General features: G+C 49.2%; 2 protein-coding genes across 3 annotated transcripts in view; one reads left to right on the top strand and one right to left on the bottom strand.

Annotated features, from left to right (window-relative positions):
* Positions 1 to 1,133: 1,133 nt before the first annotated feature.
* QRFP (pyroglutamylated RFamide peptide) lies at positions 1,134 to 3,296 on the top strand. Its single transcript, XM_086858240.1, has one exon. It carries the CDS (start codon positions 1,134 to 1,136, stop codon positions 1,503 to 1,505), a length of 372 nt encoding a protein of 123 aa, XP_086714366.1. The 3' UTR covers positions 1,506 to 3,296.
* Positions 3,297 to 6,327: 3,031 nt separating this feature from the next.
* The window catches only part of ABL1 (ABL proto-oncogene 1, non-receptor tyrosine kinase), a 77,503-nt gene continuing 64,059 nt past the window's right edge, over positions 6,328 to 19,771 (bottom strand). For both annotated transcript variants that reach the window (XM_023938201.2, XM_023938202.2), the window contains exons 5-11: positions 18,640 to 18,724; positions 18,099 to 18,276; positions 15,779 to 15,963; positions 13,506 to 13,658; positions 12,802 to 12,891; positions 12,288 to 12,452; positions 6,328 to 9,965 (exon numbers count right to left, since the gene is read on the bottom strand). In XM_023938201.2, coding sequence (XP_023793969.1) covers positions 8,266 to 9,965; positions 12,288 to 12,452; positions 12,802 to 12,891; positions 13,506 to 13,658; positions 15,779 to 15,963; positions 18,099 to 18,276; positions 18,640 to 18,724 — 2,556 coding nt within the window. In that variant the 3' untranslated portion in view covers positions 6,328 to 8,265. The remainder of the gene's footprint in view (positions 9,966 to 12,287; positions 12,453 to 12,801; positions 12,892 to 13,505; positions 13,659 to 15,778; positions 15,964 to 18,098; positions 18,277 to 18,639; positions 18,725 to 19,771) is intronic.

The following is a 19,771-nucleotide window of genomic DNA, read 5'->3' as shown; positions in this document are numbered from 1 at the left end:
ACAGGAGAGGTGCCAGGGGTGGCAGCACCGAGGTGCAGAGGTACGTGACTGCTGTCTGTCTGTCTGTCTGTCTGTCCCTGCTTTACACCCCTGCCTCGATGGGCAGCACAGGCAGGCAGGAGCCAAAGGCTGGGGGAAGCAGCTGGGGACCCACCAGCCCCCCCAGAACGGGACTCAGCAATTCGGCTCCGCGATGGGCAAGGGGGTGCAGAAAGGGGGGAGAGCAGAGCAGAGGCGAGGTGTGCAGAACCTGGGGATGAGCCCGAAGTGAAGCCTCCGGGCTGTGGGGTGTTGGGAAGGGCAGGCAGGAGCTTGAGTGCACCTGGGTCTGGCACAGGAGTGAGAAACTCAGTGAGAAAGCCCCCTCGGGCAAGCGTGGAGCAGCCAGCCTGGCCCCCAGCACCTGCAGCAGCTTTTAAGGCAAAATCTCCAGGGAATAGTAACAATAATGTTATTATTATTATTATTATTATTATTATTATTAATAATAATAATGATAATGATAATAATAATAATAAATAATAATAATAATAATAATAATAGTAGTAGTAGTACAACCCGTTTTCTCTTCCTGAGCCTTTGTGGGAGGAGGAAGGGAGGCAGAGCAGCCCTGCTGAAGGTCACCCACTGCCTGTGGCATCGCACGAGGCCCAGGACTTCACTCCCTTCTGCTCTGCTCAGACCCCTCTGCCAGTGCAGGTCCGAGCCCCGCGAGGCCGAGGGATGCCGAGCACCTTTCCCTGTCCCAGCCAGGCACAGCGGGCAGGACCCGCTCGTGGGGACCATCAGGGTGGCGCCTCCAGGAGGAGCGGGCAGCTCCGGAGCCCCCAGCCCAGCCCAGCCCGGCCCAGCCCAGCCCGGCCCGGCCCAGCCCGGCTCGGCCCAGCCCGGCCCAGCCCGGCGGAATTTGTGCCGATGAAGGGCAGCAGCTCTGGGGGAGCTCAGAGCCCCAGCTGGTGCTGGAGGCTGCGGAAGGAGCAGTGGGTGCTCGGGGGGTTCTAGCGGGGCCGCAGGGCTGCTTTGGGGGTGCTGCAGCAGGGATGGGGAACTGCCGAGGGCAGCCCCTGCTGCCGCCTCCGCCGCTGCCCGGGATGCTTCACTGACATTCCTTCTCCTCCCTGTGCTTCCCCCAGATGAGAGCGCCCTACTCGCTGTCCTGCCTCTTCCTCCTGAGCCTGGGAGCCTGCTTCCCTCCAGGCGAGCGCTGGGAGCCGGGAGCCCCCGGGGAAGGGGCTCCGCTCGCTCCCGGCTGGCAAACGGCGGCGGAGGGCCGGGCTCCCGGCTGGAGGGCAGGGGCAAAGCGGAGGAGAAGCGAGGAGCTGGATGCGCTGCTGAGCATCGCCCGGGAGCTGCGGGGATACGGAGCGGGGCCGGGCAGGCGGGGGGACCCCGAGCTGCTGCCCATGGCAGGGGAGAAGCGCAGCGGCGCCCTGGGGAACCTGGCAGAGGAACTCAACGGCTACAACAGGAAAAAAGGGGGCTTCACCTTCCGCTTTGGGAGATGAGAGCTTGGACTTGATTCCCCACCTCCTGCGGGTCACCCCGTCCCTCCTTCCCTTCCGTCTCCCTTGGGTTTGCTCGGACAAAAGGGTGGGGGGGGTTTGCTGCTGGGGTTGCCTTGGGGAGGGGGGAACTCTGCGTTTGTTCCACTCCCAGCTCTGCTCTCAATCTCCCATCCCTGCTCCCGACCCATGCAATGTAAGAAGAGGAGGGTGCCTTGAGGAGAAATCACCAAATCCCTTCCCTGATCACGCACAGCTTCTGCCGGGCCTGGTGCTGCTCTCAGCGCTGGCAGAGAGCAGGGATGGCACAAGGGGATGGCCAGTGCCACTAGGGCCAGGCAGCGAGGCTGGAGGGTTACAGCAGGATAGTCCCGGTGGTGACAGTCCCCAGGGACTGCCTGTAGTCCAGGGCCAGCCGTCAGGGAGGAGAGGGTCCTTCAGAGCTCTCCACCGAGTTGCTGCTCTCCTGCCTATTAAGGAAAAGTCCCTCCGGCAGCAAATTCTGCTTAGTGTCAAGATGCCTCTTACACGAGGCAGCTCCTGCCTGCAAAACCAGGGCAGAGCAGCGGGGTTCGAGAAAATCTTGTCCTTAGCAGCCCCTGGTGCGAGCACGGAACCTGCCCTGGCACCAGCAGTCCTGCCACAGTCCCAGTGCCCCCTCATGCCCCAGCCCCCAGACTCCTCACCAGGGTGGGATGGCAATGCCTGACCTTCAGTGCCCTTGTCACACCACCCCAGCTCCTGCCTGACAGCCTGGCCCTTCCCGATGCCTTCCCTCCTCACCACCTAACCCCAGCCCTAGCCACTGAGGAACTGGGGTGCAGAAGGACTGAAACAAGAACTCCTGCACCTACCAGGACCACTGGGAGGTGCTCGGTGTCACTGGTGCTCCAGTCACTTGTGGTGCAGCTTTGGGAGCCATTAGCCTCAAAAGCCAGCACAGCAAGAGCCCCGCTGCCCAGCCACTGCCCTCCTCGTTTTTGGGCAGATTTAGCCCTGCCAATCCCAGTTTTCTCTGTGCCTGCCAGAGGTACCAGCAATCAGAGCTCTAACTACCTGCTGCAGGCACTAACAGCAACTTACACACAGAGCCACTGCTGATATTTCATTGCAGGCACAAAAATGAGCCGGGAGATGATTTGCAAGCGCTAAATTGCACCCTCAAAAATCAGAGACCGTGGCAGGACTTGGTTGGGGGAGTAAAAAGATTTAAAAAAAACCCCTAAATCAGGCTGCAAGAGGTGCATTGTAATATCCATCAAGCAGACAGAGCACTTAATGCAGTGCTGCGTGAGTCGTTCTGACAGCAGGAGCAGTGGCTGAATGGAGGAGCTGGAACCCAGGGGAAAACAGTCGTGGGGCAGCAGGTCCAGGGAGCCATGGAGGAGCAGGACCAGGCTCATCCCGGGATGCTGCAGAACGGGAGGGACCCCAGGCTCGCAGGGACACAGCGCCAGGATTTGTCCCTCACGCGAGGATGGCGATGGCTGCGAAGGTGAGGAAGGGCATTTCCTCCCCTGCAGCCCTGACCATCCCACACTGGGGAGCACAGCAGCGACCCCCGGCAGCACTCAGGGTGGCTGAGCCCACACAGGCCCCGGGCACCCCCAAACCCATCCCCATCCTCTCAGATTCCTGCCCCAGCAAAGGCCTCCTGTTCGGATCGGGACGCAGGCGCCGCGCTCGCATCGCACAGAGGAGATGAAGCTTTATCGATGTTTCCATGGCAACGACTCCCCCACCCCTTTCTTCCGAGTGTTCAAACCATCAATAAACACGCACTGATCAATTTTACCCTGCGCTGGAGTCGGGGGGAGGGACGGAAGGGAGGAAGGGGAAGAGTTTTGGAGTAACTCTGGGTTAGTGAGGGCTGGTAAATCCCTGGCTTTTCTGTGATGGATCATTGCAGGGGAAAGTGGCACTGACTGCTGGGGAAAGGGAAAGGAAACCTGCTGGGCAATGCTGTGGCTGCGGGGATGCCTCGACTCCTGCACTCAAGTCCCAGAGAGGAACAGGCTCAGAACAGCCTCATAAAAGCTCACACATAACGAGGCTTTGATTGATGTGCAATAACCTCTGTAGAACTCACTGAAAATTGGAGCACTTATTTGGCAGGTGGGACAGAGTTGAGCTCAGCCCCCACACCTCAGGGCTCCTTGATGGGCAGCTCGGTGCCACCAGGGCAATGCCATCACCATCCTCACCCTCTGTCAGGAAAGGGGCTCCTGCCAGGCCGTGACACGGGGCAGTTGTGGGGCCATGGCATCCCTGAACTCCCCTGAGAACATCTTAGGGTGCCTGGGAAGAGGCAGCATTCCAGGCTCTTGATTGCTGCTCCTTGGTGATTAATGCTGGGGAGGGGAGGTAAAAGTGAATGGAAAATAACTGCCTGGAGCCTGGGGGTGTGGCTGGGAGAAAGGAGGGAGGAAGATGCCAAGAAGGTCCCCTGAGGGGCTGGAAAGCCCATCCCTGCACACTGGACACGGTTATCTCCCACCCACCTCCCACAGGAAGCTACACCCCTTCCCAGCTCCTCTGCTCCTGATGTGGGGAGCAGCTCCTGAGGGGACACCCAGACCCCAAACTCCTTTGAGAGGTGGAGAGCTCAGAACCCACCCATCAATCCAAAAGGAGCTGGATCAAACAGCCAGCAGACAGCAATGCAGGCAATGCCACCACTGCTGGCACTCTCCATGGAACACCCCACTAACCTTCCCTCCCCTGGCCTCTGCCCCCATCCATGGGCTGCCCCTCAAGGTTCCTCCACCCTGGGCACACCTGCAGCACTACAAACACACACAACAAGAACAGAAAATCTCAGAAACCCACAGGACCCTCTGCAGAGGAAGAGCCTGGTTTAATTGTGTCCGAGGGACTCATGAAGAGGCTCTGTGTATCATAACTGGGTCATGCAGGCTGCAGGAGCACAGGTGGGACTTTTACCAGCAGAATAGATGGTAGGACAAACACAGAACCCTCAACAGGGGTTGAGGATTGCTGGGAAGACGTTCAGCACAGCCTGGTTTACAGGTCAGCTTTCTGCTGAGTGCATCTACCATTGAGCACTGAGCAGCAGCACTGCCAGGGAGGACACGGCCTCAACACTGAAATGACCGAGGGCTGTCCCTCACCCACAGCTTTAGGGGCATTGGCACTGCCAAGGCATCAGGACTGACGAGGAATTGATCCAGGAGCATCATTCTCAGCAGCCCACCCAGGCCAGGTCTCACCCTCGGACGAGGAGTGTGTCCCACTCTGCTGCCAGCCTGCTTTTAGAGGCACAGGTGATGACAGGAAGCCTCTCCTCAGAGGTGATGCTGTGCTTAGGTGTAACTTTCCCCTCTTTTCAGTAGTGGAAGGATGAACACCAGCCAAGGGAGAGGCTGTGGGCTGTCCCTGACCATGCTGGGGCAGTGGTCTGGCACACCTGAAAACACCTCTGGCCCAGCCTGACCATAAAAACGTGGGGCTTGTAAGAAAAAGAGCGAGCGTAAAACACTGACCACATTTTACATCTCTGACAAGCAACTTCTCAACAAAAAGCAAGATGACATTAAAGGAAAACTTAAAAGAGTGAACATTGTAATTTCAAAAGACATGAAAACCAAAACAAAACCACAAACACAGCTATTTTTCCCCCAGAGCACTCTCACTTTCAAGCTCAATAGCCTTGAAAATTGGAGCAATCAAACTGTTAAATGCATCGATCTGTTAAATCAACTCCTACTGTACTCAGCTAAATTTAGCCCTTAATCCCCTCTCTCTCACTCCCAACACTGCAGATCTGGGGGCTTTCCCCAGCCAGGTCAGCTGGCCTCTGCCTTCCCACGACACCACGGAGCAGTGCCAAAGGCAGCAGAGATGGAAACCACCAGGAGTGATTGCTCTTAGGGGCAGGTGTAGCTTCTCCATCTTCCACAGTTACTCACCAAACTCAGGTTTGGACACTGACCTTTGCCAGGGTCACAATCCCACCCAGAACTCCCCCAGGGTGCTGCAGCTCTGCTCACTGCAGACCCCTTTGCTGTGCCTGTGCCTTGCCAAGTGCAGGCCACTAATTTTGTTTATATTCAGCACATCCTCCTGCTTCTCCTTCATCTTCTTCAGCCTCACCAGCAGCAGCCCAATGCAGTTGTTGTCACAGCAGGCCAAGGTTCCCCATGAGCCTTGTTCTCCCAACCCAGGAGTGAGCAGATCCCGGTGCCAGGACTCACAGATTTCACCAGGGACAACCTAAAACATCACAGTGGAAGTGTGGGACCTCAGACACACCACACACTGTCACTGCCCTGTTTCCTTCTCAACCCTTTTTTAGTCTTTAGCATCTTCATTATATCAAGGCAGTGGCTCATTTTAGAGGCTGCTCAGTACCTGGAAATGTCCCTCCCTCAAGGTTTACTAGAAAGGCTGAAGGGAAACAGAAAATAAGAATGGGCAACCAGAAATGAAGGGAACTGTATAAGGAGAGAAACTCATGGGTCATTTCACAGCAGAGGAGAAGCAAAACACAACAGCAGAATTACAGAATACAAACCATTAACAGAGGAGAAGTTTAGTCAAACCTCTGATATAAATCTCCTTGAAGACAACAGCAGTCTTTGATTCAGAAGAGGTGATGACACAGTCTTACTCTGTGCATCTCTTTTCTCTCCTGACTTTTCAGAGTCAGATCAAAGGAACATGGGAAGGGGCTGCTGGCCTGGCTCTGACCATCCCACTGTGCTGAAGGGTCACACTGAACCACCCAAACAGGGAACTCCTGGTTTTGGATGAAGAGTCTCAGGGGAGCCAAATGGGTTGGAAAAGACTAACAGACAAACACAAGTTTTCCTCAACATTGATTTATTTTTAAATACACTACGCAAGAGAGACTGGAATAAAAAACAAATCAAAAAAATGGAAATAGAGAAAGAGAGAAGAATAGAAAGTCACGTACAGAAACAATCTGTACTGGACTAAATTAAAGGGGAAACGACCCCCTTAAGTATCACAGAGATGAAGGACAGAGCTATTTACACACTGTAAAAAAAGACAAGTCTACAAAAGTGTGTAATAACAAGATACAAATGTATAATATAGTGGCACAATATGTTATCAAAGTAAAAACAGTACCTCCAGGAAAGAGACGATTCAAGGGTTGGGTTTTTTCTTACATTTTTAAAGGCAGCCTGTGGCAGAAATGTGTATTTTCTTTTGAACATTTGTCACGTGTTAAGTCATGGCTGTTTGTGAGGGTGAGAAGTGGCATGAACACACAAGAGTGAACTACTAGAAATCATATACAAAACAAACAGTTCCAAAGAGAACAGCATAAAATACAATTGAAGGCAATTAGTGTTTAAGATACACAAGAGGGGTCATGAGTTACAGGGGAACAGAAAATGGAAAATGTGTTTTTCTCATGTTTTGAACTGTTAAGAGGAGTTAAATTGCACTGTTAATAGCCCTAAACCTTGTTCTTTCACTATTGTCACGAGTCACAGTTAGTTCCCAGCATTAATTGGGCAGGTCACAGGACCTTGGCAAGGAAGGCCAGGAGTCTTGCTGTCAGCATGTTGTGGCAGTTTCCTTGGGAGATGCACCCCAGAGAAGTGTCTGCAGTCTCCACAGATCCTTGTTTGATGCTGGATGGAACCATGCTGGCATGAAGGTAGAAATGCCTTTAACCCCATGGTACAGGCACTGGAGCTCCTCCCAGGGGGTTCCAGTGGCACAGAATGGCAGGCACCACAGCCCCTCAAAGCACAGGGCTCTGCAGGAGGGCAGGGGCCAGGCTCCATCTTCCTTCACAAAACAAAAAGCTGGAAATTCAGCAGCTCTCACTCACTGAGATGTGCAGGCTCAGCCAGGGCTGGAGGCTCAGCAGTGTCTCAGAGCTCACCCCGAGCTGTCTCTTCCCACTGCCCAAGCTCTGTGATCCCCCACCCCAAACACAGCCTGGTTAGAGTCACACATCACCACAGCACAGCCTCCTCCAGACCCTCTCCAGGCCTGTTCTGCTGCCGAGGGAGATCCACAAAGGCTCCTGGGCTGTGACATCAGCGGGTGCTGCCTCCAACACAGCAAGCCCAAGCAATTCACTGGAGCTCAACAACACTGAGAAACTACTGAAAACACAGAAACAAAAGGTAGCAGGTGGAATCAGAGGAAGAATTTGGGCAATCATCACTTGTAGCATTCTGTCATTAAAAAACCCTTACATTAATAACTTTTCCCCCTTCCCTCCCAAGCACCAAATCTGTTGCATTAGTGTCAGGTAAATGTCAGACTTGGGCCAGGGCCATGTGCTGGGCAAACTCTCCCAAGAAATGCAGTGGGTATATTGCTATCCAAACACTCATCCTCATGGGGGCAGGGGAAGGGGACAAAAATGCAGTACAAAATCCTCCTGAGGAGGATGGTATCTCAGTGTCCACCAGTCTGGCTTCAGTCTTAATGGTCTGTCCCAAACAATAAAATATTAATAAAAAGGCATGGTGTGACATCAGCATTTAGACTTGTAGTCCACAAGGCAAGAACTCCACAGATAAAATGATTACAAGTATATGAAACACAGGGAATCTGAGTTCAGAGGGTGGGAAGTGCCTCTTGAACACGGCCCTGCCTTCAGAGCTGGGGCATCCATTCACAGTCTGTGTCCTTGGCACAGTCCTGACCTGAACGCCCCACTCCTTTGTCAGTCCACACGTTACTCTCTCCACAGCTGGCTTTGGCCCATTGTGATTGATTGATTCACTTGTTTGTTTTTCAGCCTGGTTTCTTGCTACCTCTGAACAATGTCGCTGATTTCTTTCACAGAGCTGAGCAGTTTGCTAAAGTCCTGGGTGGCCGCGGGGCCGCTGCCAGCGGTCGCTGGGCAGATCTGAAGCTCCCGTAGGTTGTTCTCCAGCTTATTGATGGCCTCCCGAAAGGCAAATTTGTTCCTCATCTGCTGAATGGAGTCCACGTAGCTCACACAGAAGGTGTAGAGGTTCTTGCCAGCCTCCAGGACGGCGCTGTGGCTGGCCATTTGCTCGGAGTTCTTGCTGATGGCGAGCCGGAGAGCCTCGGTGCTTTCCAACACCACCCCTTTGGTGATGGTGCCACTGGCAATCCTCTCCGGGGGCTGCCGGGTCTTCCGCAGAGAGACCCTGGTGGATATGAGGGGAATGAAGGCTGTGGATGATGTCTGGTCCCCGCCTGGGGCAGAGGGTACGGATGAGGAAGAGGCAGCTGGGGTTGCTGTGCTCAGCAGCAGCTTTGTAGAGGACTGTGGCTTTGGTACAGAGGGGATCCCCAGCTTTTTCACACTTTCCCCTGACTGGTTTGGCTTGACAGCATCACCGCCTGCAGCCTCTCCAACCTGAGTCAACTGTTTGGATTTCGGCCCAGACACCACATCTGCTGCTGCTTCATGGCTGGGACTGTGAGAAACCTTCCCAGGCTTGGCAATGGAGGATGAAGACAGTGGGAGTGGAGGGGCTGGTTTCAGCTTCGATAATTTCCCTTTGTCCTTCCCTGCCGACTCCGAGGTCTGCTTGAGCCTCCTCAGGCGTGGCTCCTCAGAGGAAGCTTTGCTGGTCCCCACGAACCCAGCAGGGTTGGGTTTGGCAGCAGAACCTTGGTCCATCATCACAGTGGTACCTAAGGCACTGGATTTGACTCCATCATCCTTGTGGAGCCCGCTGGAGGAAGGAAGGGCAGCAGGTTGCCTACGGCCAAGTTTTGGCGTCAGGGTGGGAGGGCTGGAACCAGGGCTTGACTCTGCATCTTTGAACACATCATCAGCAGTCTCTTCATTCTTCTTAAGCAGCCGTGGAGGAGGGGTCACTGTTCCCCTGACAGCAATGTCAGCCTTGGCCTCGTTTGCCCGCTTCCGAGGCAGCGCTGGCTTCTCACTTTTGTGCCCCCCGAAAGTGGAGGAATCAAACTGGCGCCCCGTGGACTGCAAATCCCGAGGCAGCGTCACGGATTTCCACTCTGTGTCCTTCGCTCCATGGGGCACACAGGAGGCTGAGCAGGACCTCAAGAAACGCTTGCTGGAGTTGGAACTGCTCTCCTCCTCACCAGCCACCCCTCGACTGCTGCTCATCGTGCTGGACTTCTTCCGTAAGTGGGGAGATAAGAACCCAGAGTTCCCAGTCACAACCCCGTTGGTGACACCTGCCCCATTGCTTGGGCTCTGGAACTTGGAGGGGTCAGCTGTGTCTGCAGGGGGGGCAATGAAAGCTCCGTTGCCAGCATCCCTGCACTCCTCCTCCCCGCCTGCCCTGCGCTCCAAGTGTCCATCCATCTCCCTGAAGGAGCTGCTCCGTTTCGGAGGGGTAGGGGCAGTTTTCTTCTTCTTCTTGATCAGGGCACTGAAGAGGTTGTGCTTTTTGTCTTTTGGAAGCAGCCGCTCATCTTCATTCAAACTGGTCTCCAGGGCCACCCTCTCCTTCCGTGGGAGCAAGGGAGAAACAGCAGGTTCATGATCCAGGGGGTCTGCAAGGGAAAAGGAAAGTTTTCTGAGCATTTCTCAGAGAGCCAGAATAAACCATTTTCTTACAGGATCAAACCAGTGCAGCTCCTCCAAAAGGTGCAGGTCCTCTAAACAGACACGACTTCAGAGCAGATATAAAGTAAGTGCAGCCACACCCAAGCCTGCACTGAACGTGGTCCATGATCCTGCATCCATCCATTCCTGAGGTGGCTGCCAAACTACTTTCCCTGTGGGTTTCTGACACACAGACATGTAAAGTTTGTGTTCAGATTCCCCTCCTCACATCTGGAGACCTGTCTAAACTTCACACCATGAAGAAGATAAATTCTTCCTAAGCAAAGAGGCCTTTGCTTTAGTCCCTGTGCTATTGCTGTCTTTTGAATTGCTGACCCCTGAATTACTAAGGCACCTCTGTAACCCACCTCCATCCCCAGGCTCCTTGTTCATTTTCCTGATGTCATCCTTTGTGGGGAATGGAAAGAACTGTTTCATGAGCAGAAATCAGGAACAAGATATGACACTTCAGGTCGTACCACTGCGAAGATGCTCAGCTTTGTACAGCAACAGAGAAAAGGGGCAGTACCAGCCTCCTTCAGCTGCAGAGGGAAGTGATGGGGTGACCCTCTCTCCACTTACAAGCGGTACTTAAAAATGAATAATGGTTTATAATAAATTCATACAGAGTCCTGGAAGTCTCTGTGTTTGACTGACAGAGGGACTCCTTCCCAGGCCAGGCACTCCAGTGGCATTCTAATCCAAAGGAGGAATGCCTGCAGGGCAGCATATACATTTACAGCTTGACTAGGCAGCAAGAAGAGAGATGAAGCAGAGTCATAAGGAAGGATGCTTCTTAGTCACTAATTGGTGATCATCATGCTACGGGTAGGATTTTGGCAGAGGAATGGATTTTGGTTGAGGGGAGAGAATTTGGGAAAAAAAAAAAAAATATTAGAGAGGACATGTTTGCACAGAAACACTGCAGTTACACCATTCCCATGGGACTCAGGGGGACCTGGACAGCCAGAAGAGCCAGACCACGGCCTCACAGAGTATAGACACAGTAAAGGTGCAGAAATCCAGAGAAAACTAGCAGCTAGGATCAGCTTCCAGCTGCTGAACTTGCTATGGAAACACTGACAATTGGAAGGGAAACCGTAATAAAACTTTATTGTGAAAAAATTTCTTCCACAGTAAAGAGTGAAATGATTCCCAGCATAATGTTAAAATCATATTATGCCTGCTGTACTTGAATTTCTCAAAGCTCTCAAGTATTAAAATGAAATTATTTTAACTTCAAATGCTTGTAATAATAGGCAATTATATTTCCTATATATGGTAAATAACCTTCCTTCCTGAGTCACTGGTACTTTCTTTTGCCAGTATTTTAAATCCCCTCTTCCCCCACCCCCCAGATGTACATTGGTTACTGAAACACGTACTACTGGGTGAATCTGACATTACACAAAAGAGGTCTGTCACACAAATGATCAGAAGAGGCAGCCTCAACAGGAGCTGGAAAAAACCCCACTGTATTTCATTTGACATTCTTGTTTTTCAAACACAGAGCTAGATACAAATCTCCTGTACTCATTCGGTCTTTTACCACTGCTTTTATTACCTTGGAATGGAAGGTAAGTGCCTGAAAAAACTGATTGGAAGTTTAATTTTATGGAAGAGTCTGTAAATACCTCTTTGTCCCTCGCTGAAATTATATTTGGTGCCTGCCAAGAGTAATACTCTTCTGTGCTGCAAGCACGAATTTGGTAGGATGGAACAGTGAAGAAACCTCCCTTATGGGGCTTGCTAAACCCAAGCTATCACCCTGCTTTAAATTATGCAGTGTGGTAGTGTAAAGTGGCTTGAACACAGCAGATTACCCAGCACTCAGATGCAGTGGGAGATCCCACTGATAGCTCCTGCCAGGGAATGGGAAGAGGATATGATCAGAGAGCTCTGTGCTCAGGCTCTGGTCTTTAGGGAGCTGCAGGCAACAGCCATTAAGTTAAAAGAACTCCAAGGGCTTCTCTAAGCAACAGCAGGGAGATCACCAGTCCCTCAGCTAGCTAAGGATTCACACTCCCAGCTGCTGTGTATATCTGGCTCCAGAATTAACAACCTAACAACCTTTGCAAAAACTAATAAAAGGAGTTCTGGACCCAGGACAGCAAACTCAGCAGCCTGTCACCCAGAAACACAGCGCTGGTACAGAGAGATGGCACCTGTTATTAGGCACAGCCTTTGCCTACGTGAGGGCCTGGAGCTAGATGTGCATTTTGTTTCCCCCTGTATTTCCTGAAGGAATAATGACTTTAATTAAAACCTACCACATTCCCCCTGGCCTCGAGCATGTGCAGTCTCCAAGCCCTCGTTGGCATCTTTGCTTTCGGCAGCTCTCCTCGATGTTCGCGTTTTGGTTGGCAACTCTGGGGCTTGGAGGAAATTGCTCACTACACTCTTCATGCCCTTCTTTCCTAGCTCCTTCTCCACCTCTGCAATGCACAGAAGAAAAACAATCACTGCAATCAACTATTAAAGATAAAAAACTATTGCTCAATTTGGAATTAATAGCACAAAAGAAAAGCAAATAATGAAAAACAGGGGTTCCTTGGGGTTATTTAGCCATTTGGCCCATTAAAATGAGATGTTTGCCCAGAAAAAAAATACCCACATGTAAGCCAATAACTGCTTTCTACATAATTTACACAGGTAGTATAACACAGGACTGTGAAAACTGCAGTTTCACTGCAAAGCAGTCTATGAATAACAGACAGAGTTAAGGATGCAGTCAGCCCTTTCCTCACCCCTGGAATTGCTGGTCCAACAGCGACCCAGACCTACCATCCGATATGCTGGATTCCTGAAACATCGTTTCAAAGGCCTGATGGATCTCAGCAAAGGAAGGTCTATCAGAAGGACTCCACTGCCAGCCTGAAAAAAAGCACACCACCACTCAAAACTTCCCTCCAGCAGCAGACACTCAATACCCTACACCAGGAGGAGCCAGAAATCACAGTTCCCTTCCAGTACACTGAGATAAAATACTGACATAAAAATCTGATTTACAGGGTGCTGAGTGTCTGCAACCACTTTGGCTCAGTGACAGCTGCAGACACCCAGCACTCCCTAAATCAGGTTTTGGTGTCAGTGTGTGACAGTAGGTGCTGAGCAGTGCTGGGGAAAAGTGCAGAGCACTGAGTCACGTACCAAAAGGCCACAGTGAAGAGTCACAGTCAGTCCTGCAAGAAGCCAAATAAAGCTCCAGCTTCATCCTTGGAGCACAAGCTTTTCTTTAAGTTGTCAGGCAAAAGGAGACAAGGGAAGCATTGAAGAGAACAAATCTCCTCTCTGGGCCTGTGGGCTCCCAGTAGAGATGAACAGCTGGTTTCATAGCATATTCATCTTCTAGAGAAAGCAGTTTTAACCAAACACTTCCACACAGCACTGCACCTTCCCTGCAACTGGCAGGGCATTCTCATGCCTTGAGGTACACAGCCAGACCCCTGCACTTTTACTGCACCCTTGCAGGGCTGAGAAACACTTACATGCTCTCATGAGCTCATAAACTTTCTCAGGACAGCCTTCAGGACGCTCCATACGGTAGTCCTTCTCCAACAGCTCATAGACTTGAGACAGGTCAATCCCAGGGTAAGGGGACATACCGTAGGTTGCAATTTCCCACAGCAGAACACCAAAGGCTGCAGTAGAGAACAAGAGGGAAACAAAAAAAAAAAGGAGGGGGAGGGAAAAAAAAATCAATAAGCTTTGTTTTCATCTTGAATTTGTGAGGATGTTTAGTGGGAGTAGTCACTAAACAGTGCTGCACACTTAGACCAGCCCTGGGTGGCTCAGATCCCATGCTCAGCAGCAGCTTAAATGTTAAAGAAGCATAACAAGCTTCTCCGTCAGCACAGACAAGTCTCCTGCGATATGACAGGGTAGAATTAGACTAATTTTCAATGTATCAGTTGTCTCAAACCTGAATGCCTTGAGATCCTTCAAGTCCTATTAGAGGCACAATTAAGAGACTTCACAGTGGATTAGCTGAAACCGCTTCACTGCTGTACTGCAGTCGCTCCCTCAGTGTGACAGCTCCTCTCATTTGCAACCTCTCCCTGGAGGACTCACACATTTTAATAGCTCAGTGTTTTTGGGGTGCCCTTGTTTAGCTGCAGTGTGGTCTGCAAGGGGAATCTGGGAGGCAGCAGTGAGAGGGAAGTTTCAGCAGCTGGTACCAATGAGATATGGTGAGGGTGAGACATTTTGGTCCCAGGGAAAGCTGAATAGGAAAAGGGAGAGCACAAAAAGGGTGTTGAAACAGGCATTCAAGTGGCAGCAGTCAGTGGGGATGCAGGTCAGCAGCGGGGTCAGGCAGCTAACCCAGGAGTCAGGCACACAGAATATACCCAACACCAGTTCAACAACCTGCATGTAATTAGTTCAGTCACCCTATTCTGTTCTTAACCTGAAGAGAAAGCGATTACAATTCTGCATAAGTAAGGAAATCACATCACATTACATGGCAACACCACCAAGGGCAATTTACATTAGACATTTCTGTGCACAATTTTCTTTGATTGCTGTCTTGAGGCAGTGAGGTGAAAACATCTAAACCCCAGTGTGCCCAGCAGCAGCCCTGGCCTGAGGGGACAGCTGATCTCTGATGAGGTCTCAAAGTCCACTGCCCCAATTCTGCTTCCTGAGGTTACATTAACCCTAACTAAAGATACCCCATATTCCTTTGGGATCTTTCCTCCCCCAAGTACTCTGCTACTGAAAGGCACCAGGGATCCTGCTGCCACCACAGCAGTACAGCAACATCCTAAGACTGTGGCAGATACTCAGCAGCCAACACCACAGGGAAACCCAAATCAGCAGAAACACCTTGGTCAGCAATCACACACTCCTTGGAAGGCTGTTTTGGCTTTTCCTCCTCCATCTACAAAACATTTTACATCAGCCATCTACCTAAAAGTTTCTTCAACATAAAAACTTTCTCTATACATTTTCCCCCCAGACTGCAGAAAACTTCATCTCTGCCTCACTACTGTCTTGGTTTATACATAGAAGACACTCAGGATATCATTTTCCAAATGCCTTTGGGACCACATTCCAAAAACTTCTATCTCATGTCACTGGGCACTTCTGAGAATTTGACCAACAGCTATGGCAGAGATATAAAACCCAAAGAAAGGCTGATAAAAGTAGTGAGATTTTCTGTGGTCAGATTTGATACAATAGAGCTCCATTTAGCTAAGCCTGCTCTTATCACCAGCACTTCAGGGCTCTTCAATAACCATTTGTCATCAAATTTTCCCTCTACTTCTCCTCATCTCATTCCAAAGATTATTCTTTTAAAATGCAGAAAGACAAGCTTGGAGCTATCACTAGACAGATATACACATAATTATTTTTTTTAACATAAAAAGAACCAGATTCTTTACTCCTTGAAGTAGTTAGAAAGTTTTTTTCTATATAATAGTGCATCACTTCATAGTTCTGTGCCAGACCTCTGTCAAGGCAGCAGCACTGGTGCCCTTCAGCCCCATTTCATACATTTCTATAAACACTACAGTATCCCTTATTTTTCATATTTGCCAACAACTCAAATATTTAAAATCACGTGGAACAAATTCTCTGTGCTCTGCTCTGAGACTGCCCAAGAGACTAGTTCCTGCACTCTGACAAGCTCACAGAACAACGTGGCTCAAACCAGGGAACCTGCTGCTCCCTCCTGAAATGTTCCACACCGGCCTTGTCTCACAGCTCTGGAGAAGAAGACTATCATCTGCATTCATCTGTCCATGCAAATTCTTACCCCAGACGTCGGATTTAATGGAGAACTTGTTGTAGGCCAGGCTTTCTGGTGCAGTCCACTTGATGGGGAATTTTGCTCCGGCATGGGCTGTGTAGGTGTCACCTGTCATTAACCTGCTCAGGCCAAAGTCCGCCACCTTCACCAAGTGGTTCTCCCCTACAAGGCAGTTCCTGGCAGCAAGGTCCCTAAAAAGAAGACCAAAAATAGGCAATGAGAAGTCTTTACCATCTCACTTTTAGCGATAGCAAGGAAGCCTGCTGTTCCTGAAGAAACCTGGGCCTGTGTGATTATTTTGATCCAAATATTACACAGAAATTCTGGAGTTACACGCACACACACAAGAGGGAAAGTTATTTTCCAGTCCGTCTTCGTAAGACTGTCATCCAAAGTTTTTTTTTTTTCTCTTCTAATTTGAAGTGAGAGCTTCAAGAAGCCCCCTCACTTTCAATAAAAGCTGCCACCCTCAGGATAAAAATATTTCAAAGAAATGTCAGTTATCAATAGCTGGGGATGAGCACTGAATAAACTGAGTCTCAATTCCTCACTTCTTGCCCACCTCTGTAGTGCTTCACTCACCCCAGCCAACACCAGTCATTCTCCAGAACTCCTTTTCCAGTCCTTGCTTAAGCACCAGGATGAGTGCCCTCAGCCCTGCTCTTCCTCCTCCCAGGTGTGCCACTTTTTACAACACAGCATTTAGCCTTTGCAAACCTGCTGGAGCCTCTGCTGTCAGTGCTGCCATTTTCAAAGGATTGGGCAATGAGCAGATTTAAGTTTTTCCCCACATTTTTTTCCACCACTGGCCTCACCCTGGCAGGTGAGAGATGTGCACATTGCATTTGCCACTTCCCTGGCTTGTACATGCTGTTTGCATCCTTGGAAATGCTTCAGGAGGATAAAAACAAAGCACAGAAGTACATTTCTCCTAATATTAGGTTTTGTTAAAAACACTTTTCCAGAGTATGTCACATTGAACTAAAAATTGATTGTACCAGGAAGCTCCTGTGAGATCTTTAGATATGAGGCAGACACTGCTGTTTCTGTTGCTTTTTCGGCTCAATTGGAATAAATTAAAAACCAGGAAAAAAAAGTAAATCTTACTAGATGCCCATTTAAATTTCATAATGTTTTTGAATGTACCTTCTTATCAATTCTGATTACTACAATGTGTATCTAAATAAAAGCTCCTCTCCATAATCAAATTCCTCCTCCTTCCTGATTCATTAAATGAGGTCAGAGCACAGCATTTGAATCCATGGATGTGAATTGTGACAACACTCTTCAAATAATTGGGTAGGTGGTTATGGGGGTGGCTGATAAGGAAAAACGCTACTATTTATTTTAGATAAATGGGTCATCAGAAGTAAGAGGAAATTAAATGAACGGCAGAGAAGACAAATGAGATTCACACAAAGGAGTTTTTTAAAGTTTACTTCCTGCAGGCTGAAGGGACAAAATCCTTTCAACAGAGCAAATCAAAGGCTGGAAATTTTAATTGGCAGCATCACTGTTCAATTTATTGACTGATGGCAGCATTTAACCAGGCCTTTCAAGCAGCAAAGGCAACTCATGGCTTAGAAGAGCACCTAGAACTTTACACACGATCTTCATATTTGTCTCTATGAAAAAAACACGTGCTAATTCCACATTCCAGTTAATTGGGCAGGAAAGGTCACGCTACGACACCGAGAGCATCTTGTACAAAGCTCAGGCACTCTTGAGCCCTGGCACAGGATGTGTCATTACATTGCCAGGAGCCCATTTCTGCAGACAAGGAACGCAAAGCTCCAGCCATAATTGCAGCACACTTTAAAGGTCAGAGTCCCTGAGACTTTTAAGACAGCAGAGATGCTTATTAAAGTGAATACACAATCTGGACGATAGCATGGAACAATCCCTGCGGTGGAAAACAAAGTGAATCAAATAAGAACGGGCTGAGGCGGCGCTCAGAGGGTGATTCTGCTGTGGGGACCCACACCATCAGCATCACCAACTGCAGCTGCTTTGAAAGGCTGTTAGAAACAAGGAAGTGGCTTATCTGGTCCATTAGAAGTCCATTACTACGGGCTTAAATTCACATTTAAGGCCTTGCCCGAAATATATAAGTACTGATGTGTCTTTCACCTGCATCTACTTCAAAGGCAAGAGAAAAACCCCGAGAGAAAACCCATCCTTTGGACAGGTTAATGGACTGTGCCAGATTTGCACTAGTGTGTCAAATATATGACACCAATCAATGCTGGGATTGCCTGAAAGGGAGGAAAATACATCAGGGATTGTTCTGTGCTTGAGATTTAAGGGTGCTCATTGTCCTTCCTACCTGTGGATGAAGTTTTTCTTCTCCAGGTACTCCATGGCTGAGGAGATCTGAGTTGCCATGTACAGCAGCACCACAGCATTCACCTCCTGCCTGTTACACTCCCGCAGGTAATCCAGCAGGTTCCCATACGTCATGAACTCTGTGATGATGTAGAAAGGAGGCTCCCGTGTGCACACCCCTGGGGAACAACATAAAATCCACAATGAATGTTGGACAATATCAGTGAACCTTCAGGTTTCATCCTCGAAGGCAATTTGTACCTCCAGAAGGCAGAAAAATCTGGCTCATGGAAAGAATGGATTCTGCTTGGAAGTGGTTAATAGAGGGGTTTAATTTTCTGCTTCAGGCTCTGGCAAATTAAACATTAGGGAGACGAGATCATTAAAAATCATGTATTAGTGGTACAAATTGTGAATTTTGCCAGACAATAAGTGTCTGTATTTAAAGCCTTGGTATGGTAAGCTGCTTATCTGCTCCTTAACATCCATATCACTGCACAAGGGTTTAGTTCAAATCCCTCTGCTTGGTATTTATCACTTACCTAATAATTGCACCAAGTTCGGATGCTTGATCTCCTTCATTACTGCGGCTTCTTTTAAGAACTCTTCCACCTCCATGGTATCCTCCTGCAGAACAATGGCAAAGCTTTGGCAAAGGCAGTGTACACAAAGGAGGAACAGATTTTTGTATGAGAACACAAAAAGAACTGCAAACTGACAACATAAGCCACAGTTCTCACACAGTCATTTTCCCCTGTAGCCACAACACAAAGACAGGGAGTTACAAACATTAATTTTTTGTATGATTTTAAAAATACACATTTTTGTATTTTCATACTAGCTGAGCTTTCTGGGGCAAGAAAATCCATATCCCTTTTGTGAAGGGTCTCTCACAGAACGCTTGGGAGCTGAAAAGGAAAAACAAGCTTGTTCCTAACAGGGGAAAAAAAAAAGATAACACAAAATAAAAAGTACAGAAAAGGAACAAGAATGAACATAAAAGAAAGGATACACCACAATCAAATGCTTGAGAGGCTGCTGAAAGGCAGGCCCTTGGGTTCACTGGGCAGGAACAAGAAATCCCCTCTCTGAGTCAGGGAGGCACGACCGACAGCAGCCGCTGTGTGAATGAAAGCCTAAGGTTTCACAGATTCATTTCTGGCATTTAGAGCCTGACCCATGACGTATCCATTCTGGGCAGACGTGTCTCTACCAATTTGTTGGGTGCCAAAAAGTTACTTGGCACAGCACAAAACCAAGGAAGATACGATCTTGCTCAAAAGACATATTTTTCTGAAGCAGATATGCCCCAAATGGCCAGAAGGTCATTTCAGAGCGGTGCAAAAATACAGATCTATTCCTAAAGCAATGTTTCTTTCCATATCCATATTTTTTTCAATGATGGATTAATGCTGACAGGTTACATGGACAAAGTGTTTTAGGGAAGGATTGGAAAGGATTTACTGCTCCTGGTGAGAACGATAACAGTGGGCTGCCACTGTGAGATCCAGCCAGCTCCCTGCTCTGCACTTAGCACTGAGAACATTTTTCCAACACTTCCATTCAATCATTTACTATTCATTGCCAATTAGCTTGATTGACAGCTGCGATTTGCTCAACACACTGTCAAAGCTAATAGTCCAAAGGTCCTTGTGAGCAGAACCTTAAACTGTT

The sequence above is a fragment of the Cyanistes caeruleus genome, chromosome 20 (genome assembly GCF_971803275.1).
Source record: "Cyanistes caeruleus chromosome 20, bCyaCae1.hap1.1, whole genome shotgun sequence".
Classification (NCBI taxonomy): domain Eukaryota; kingdom Metazoa; phylum Chordata; class Aves; order Passeriformes; family Paridae; genus Cyanistes; species Cyanistes caeruleus.
This window is presented reverse-complemented; position numbering and strand designations above follow the sequence as displayed.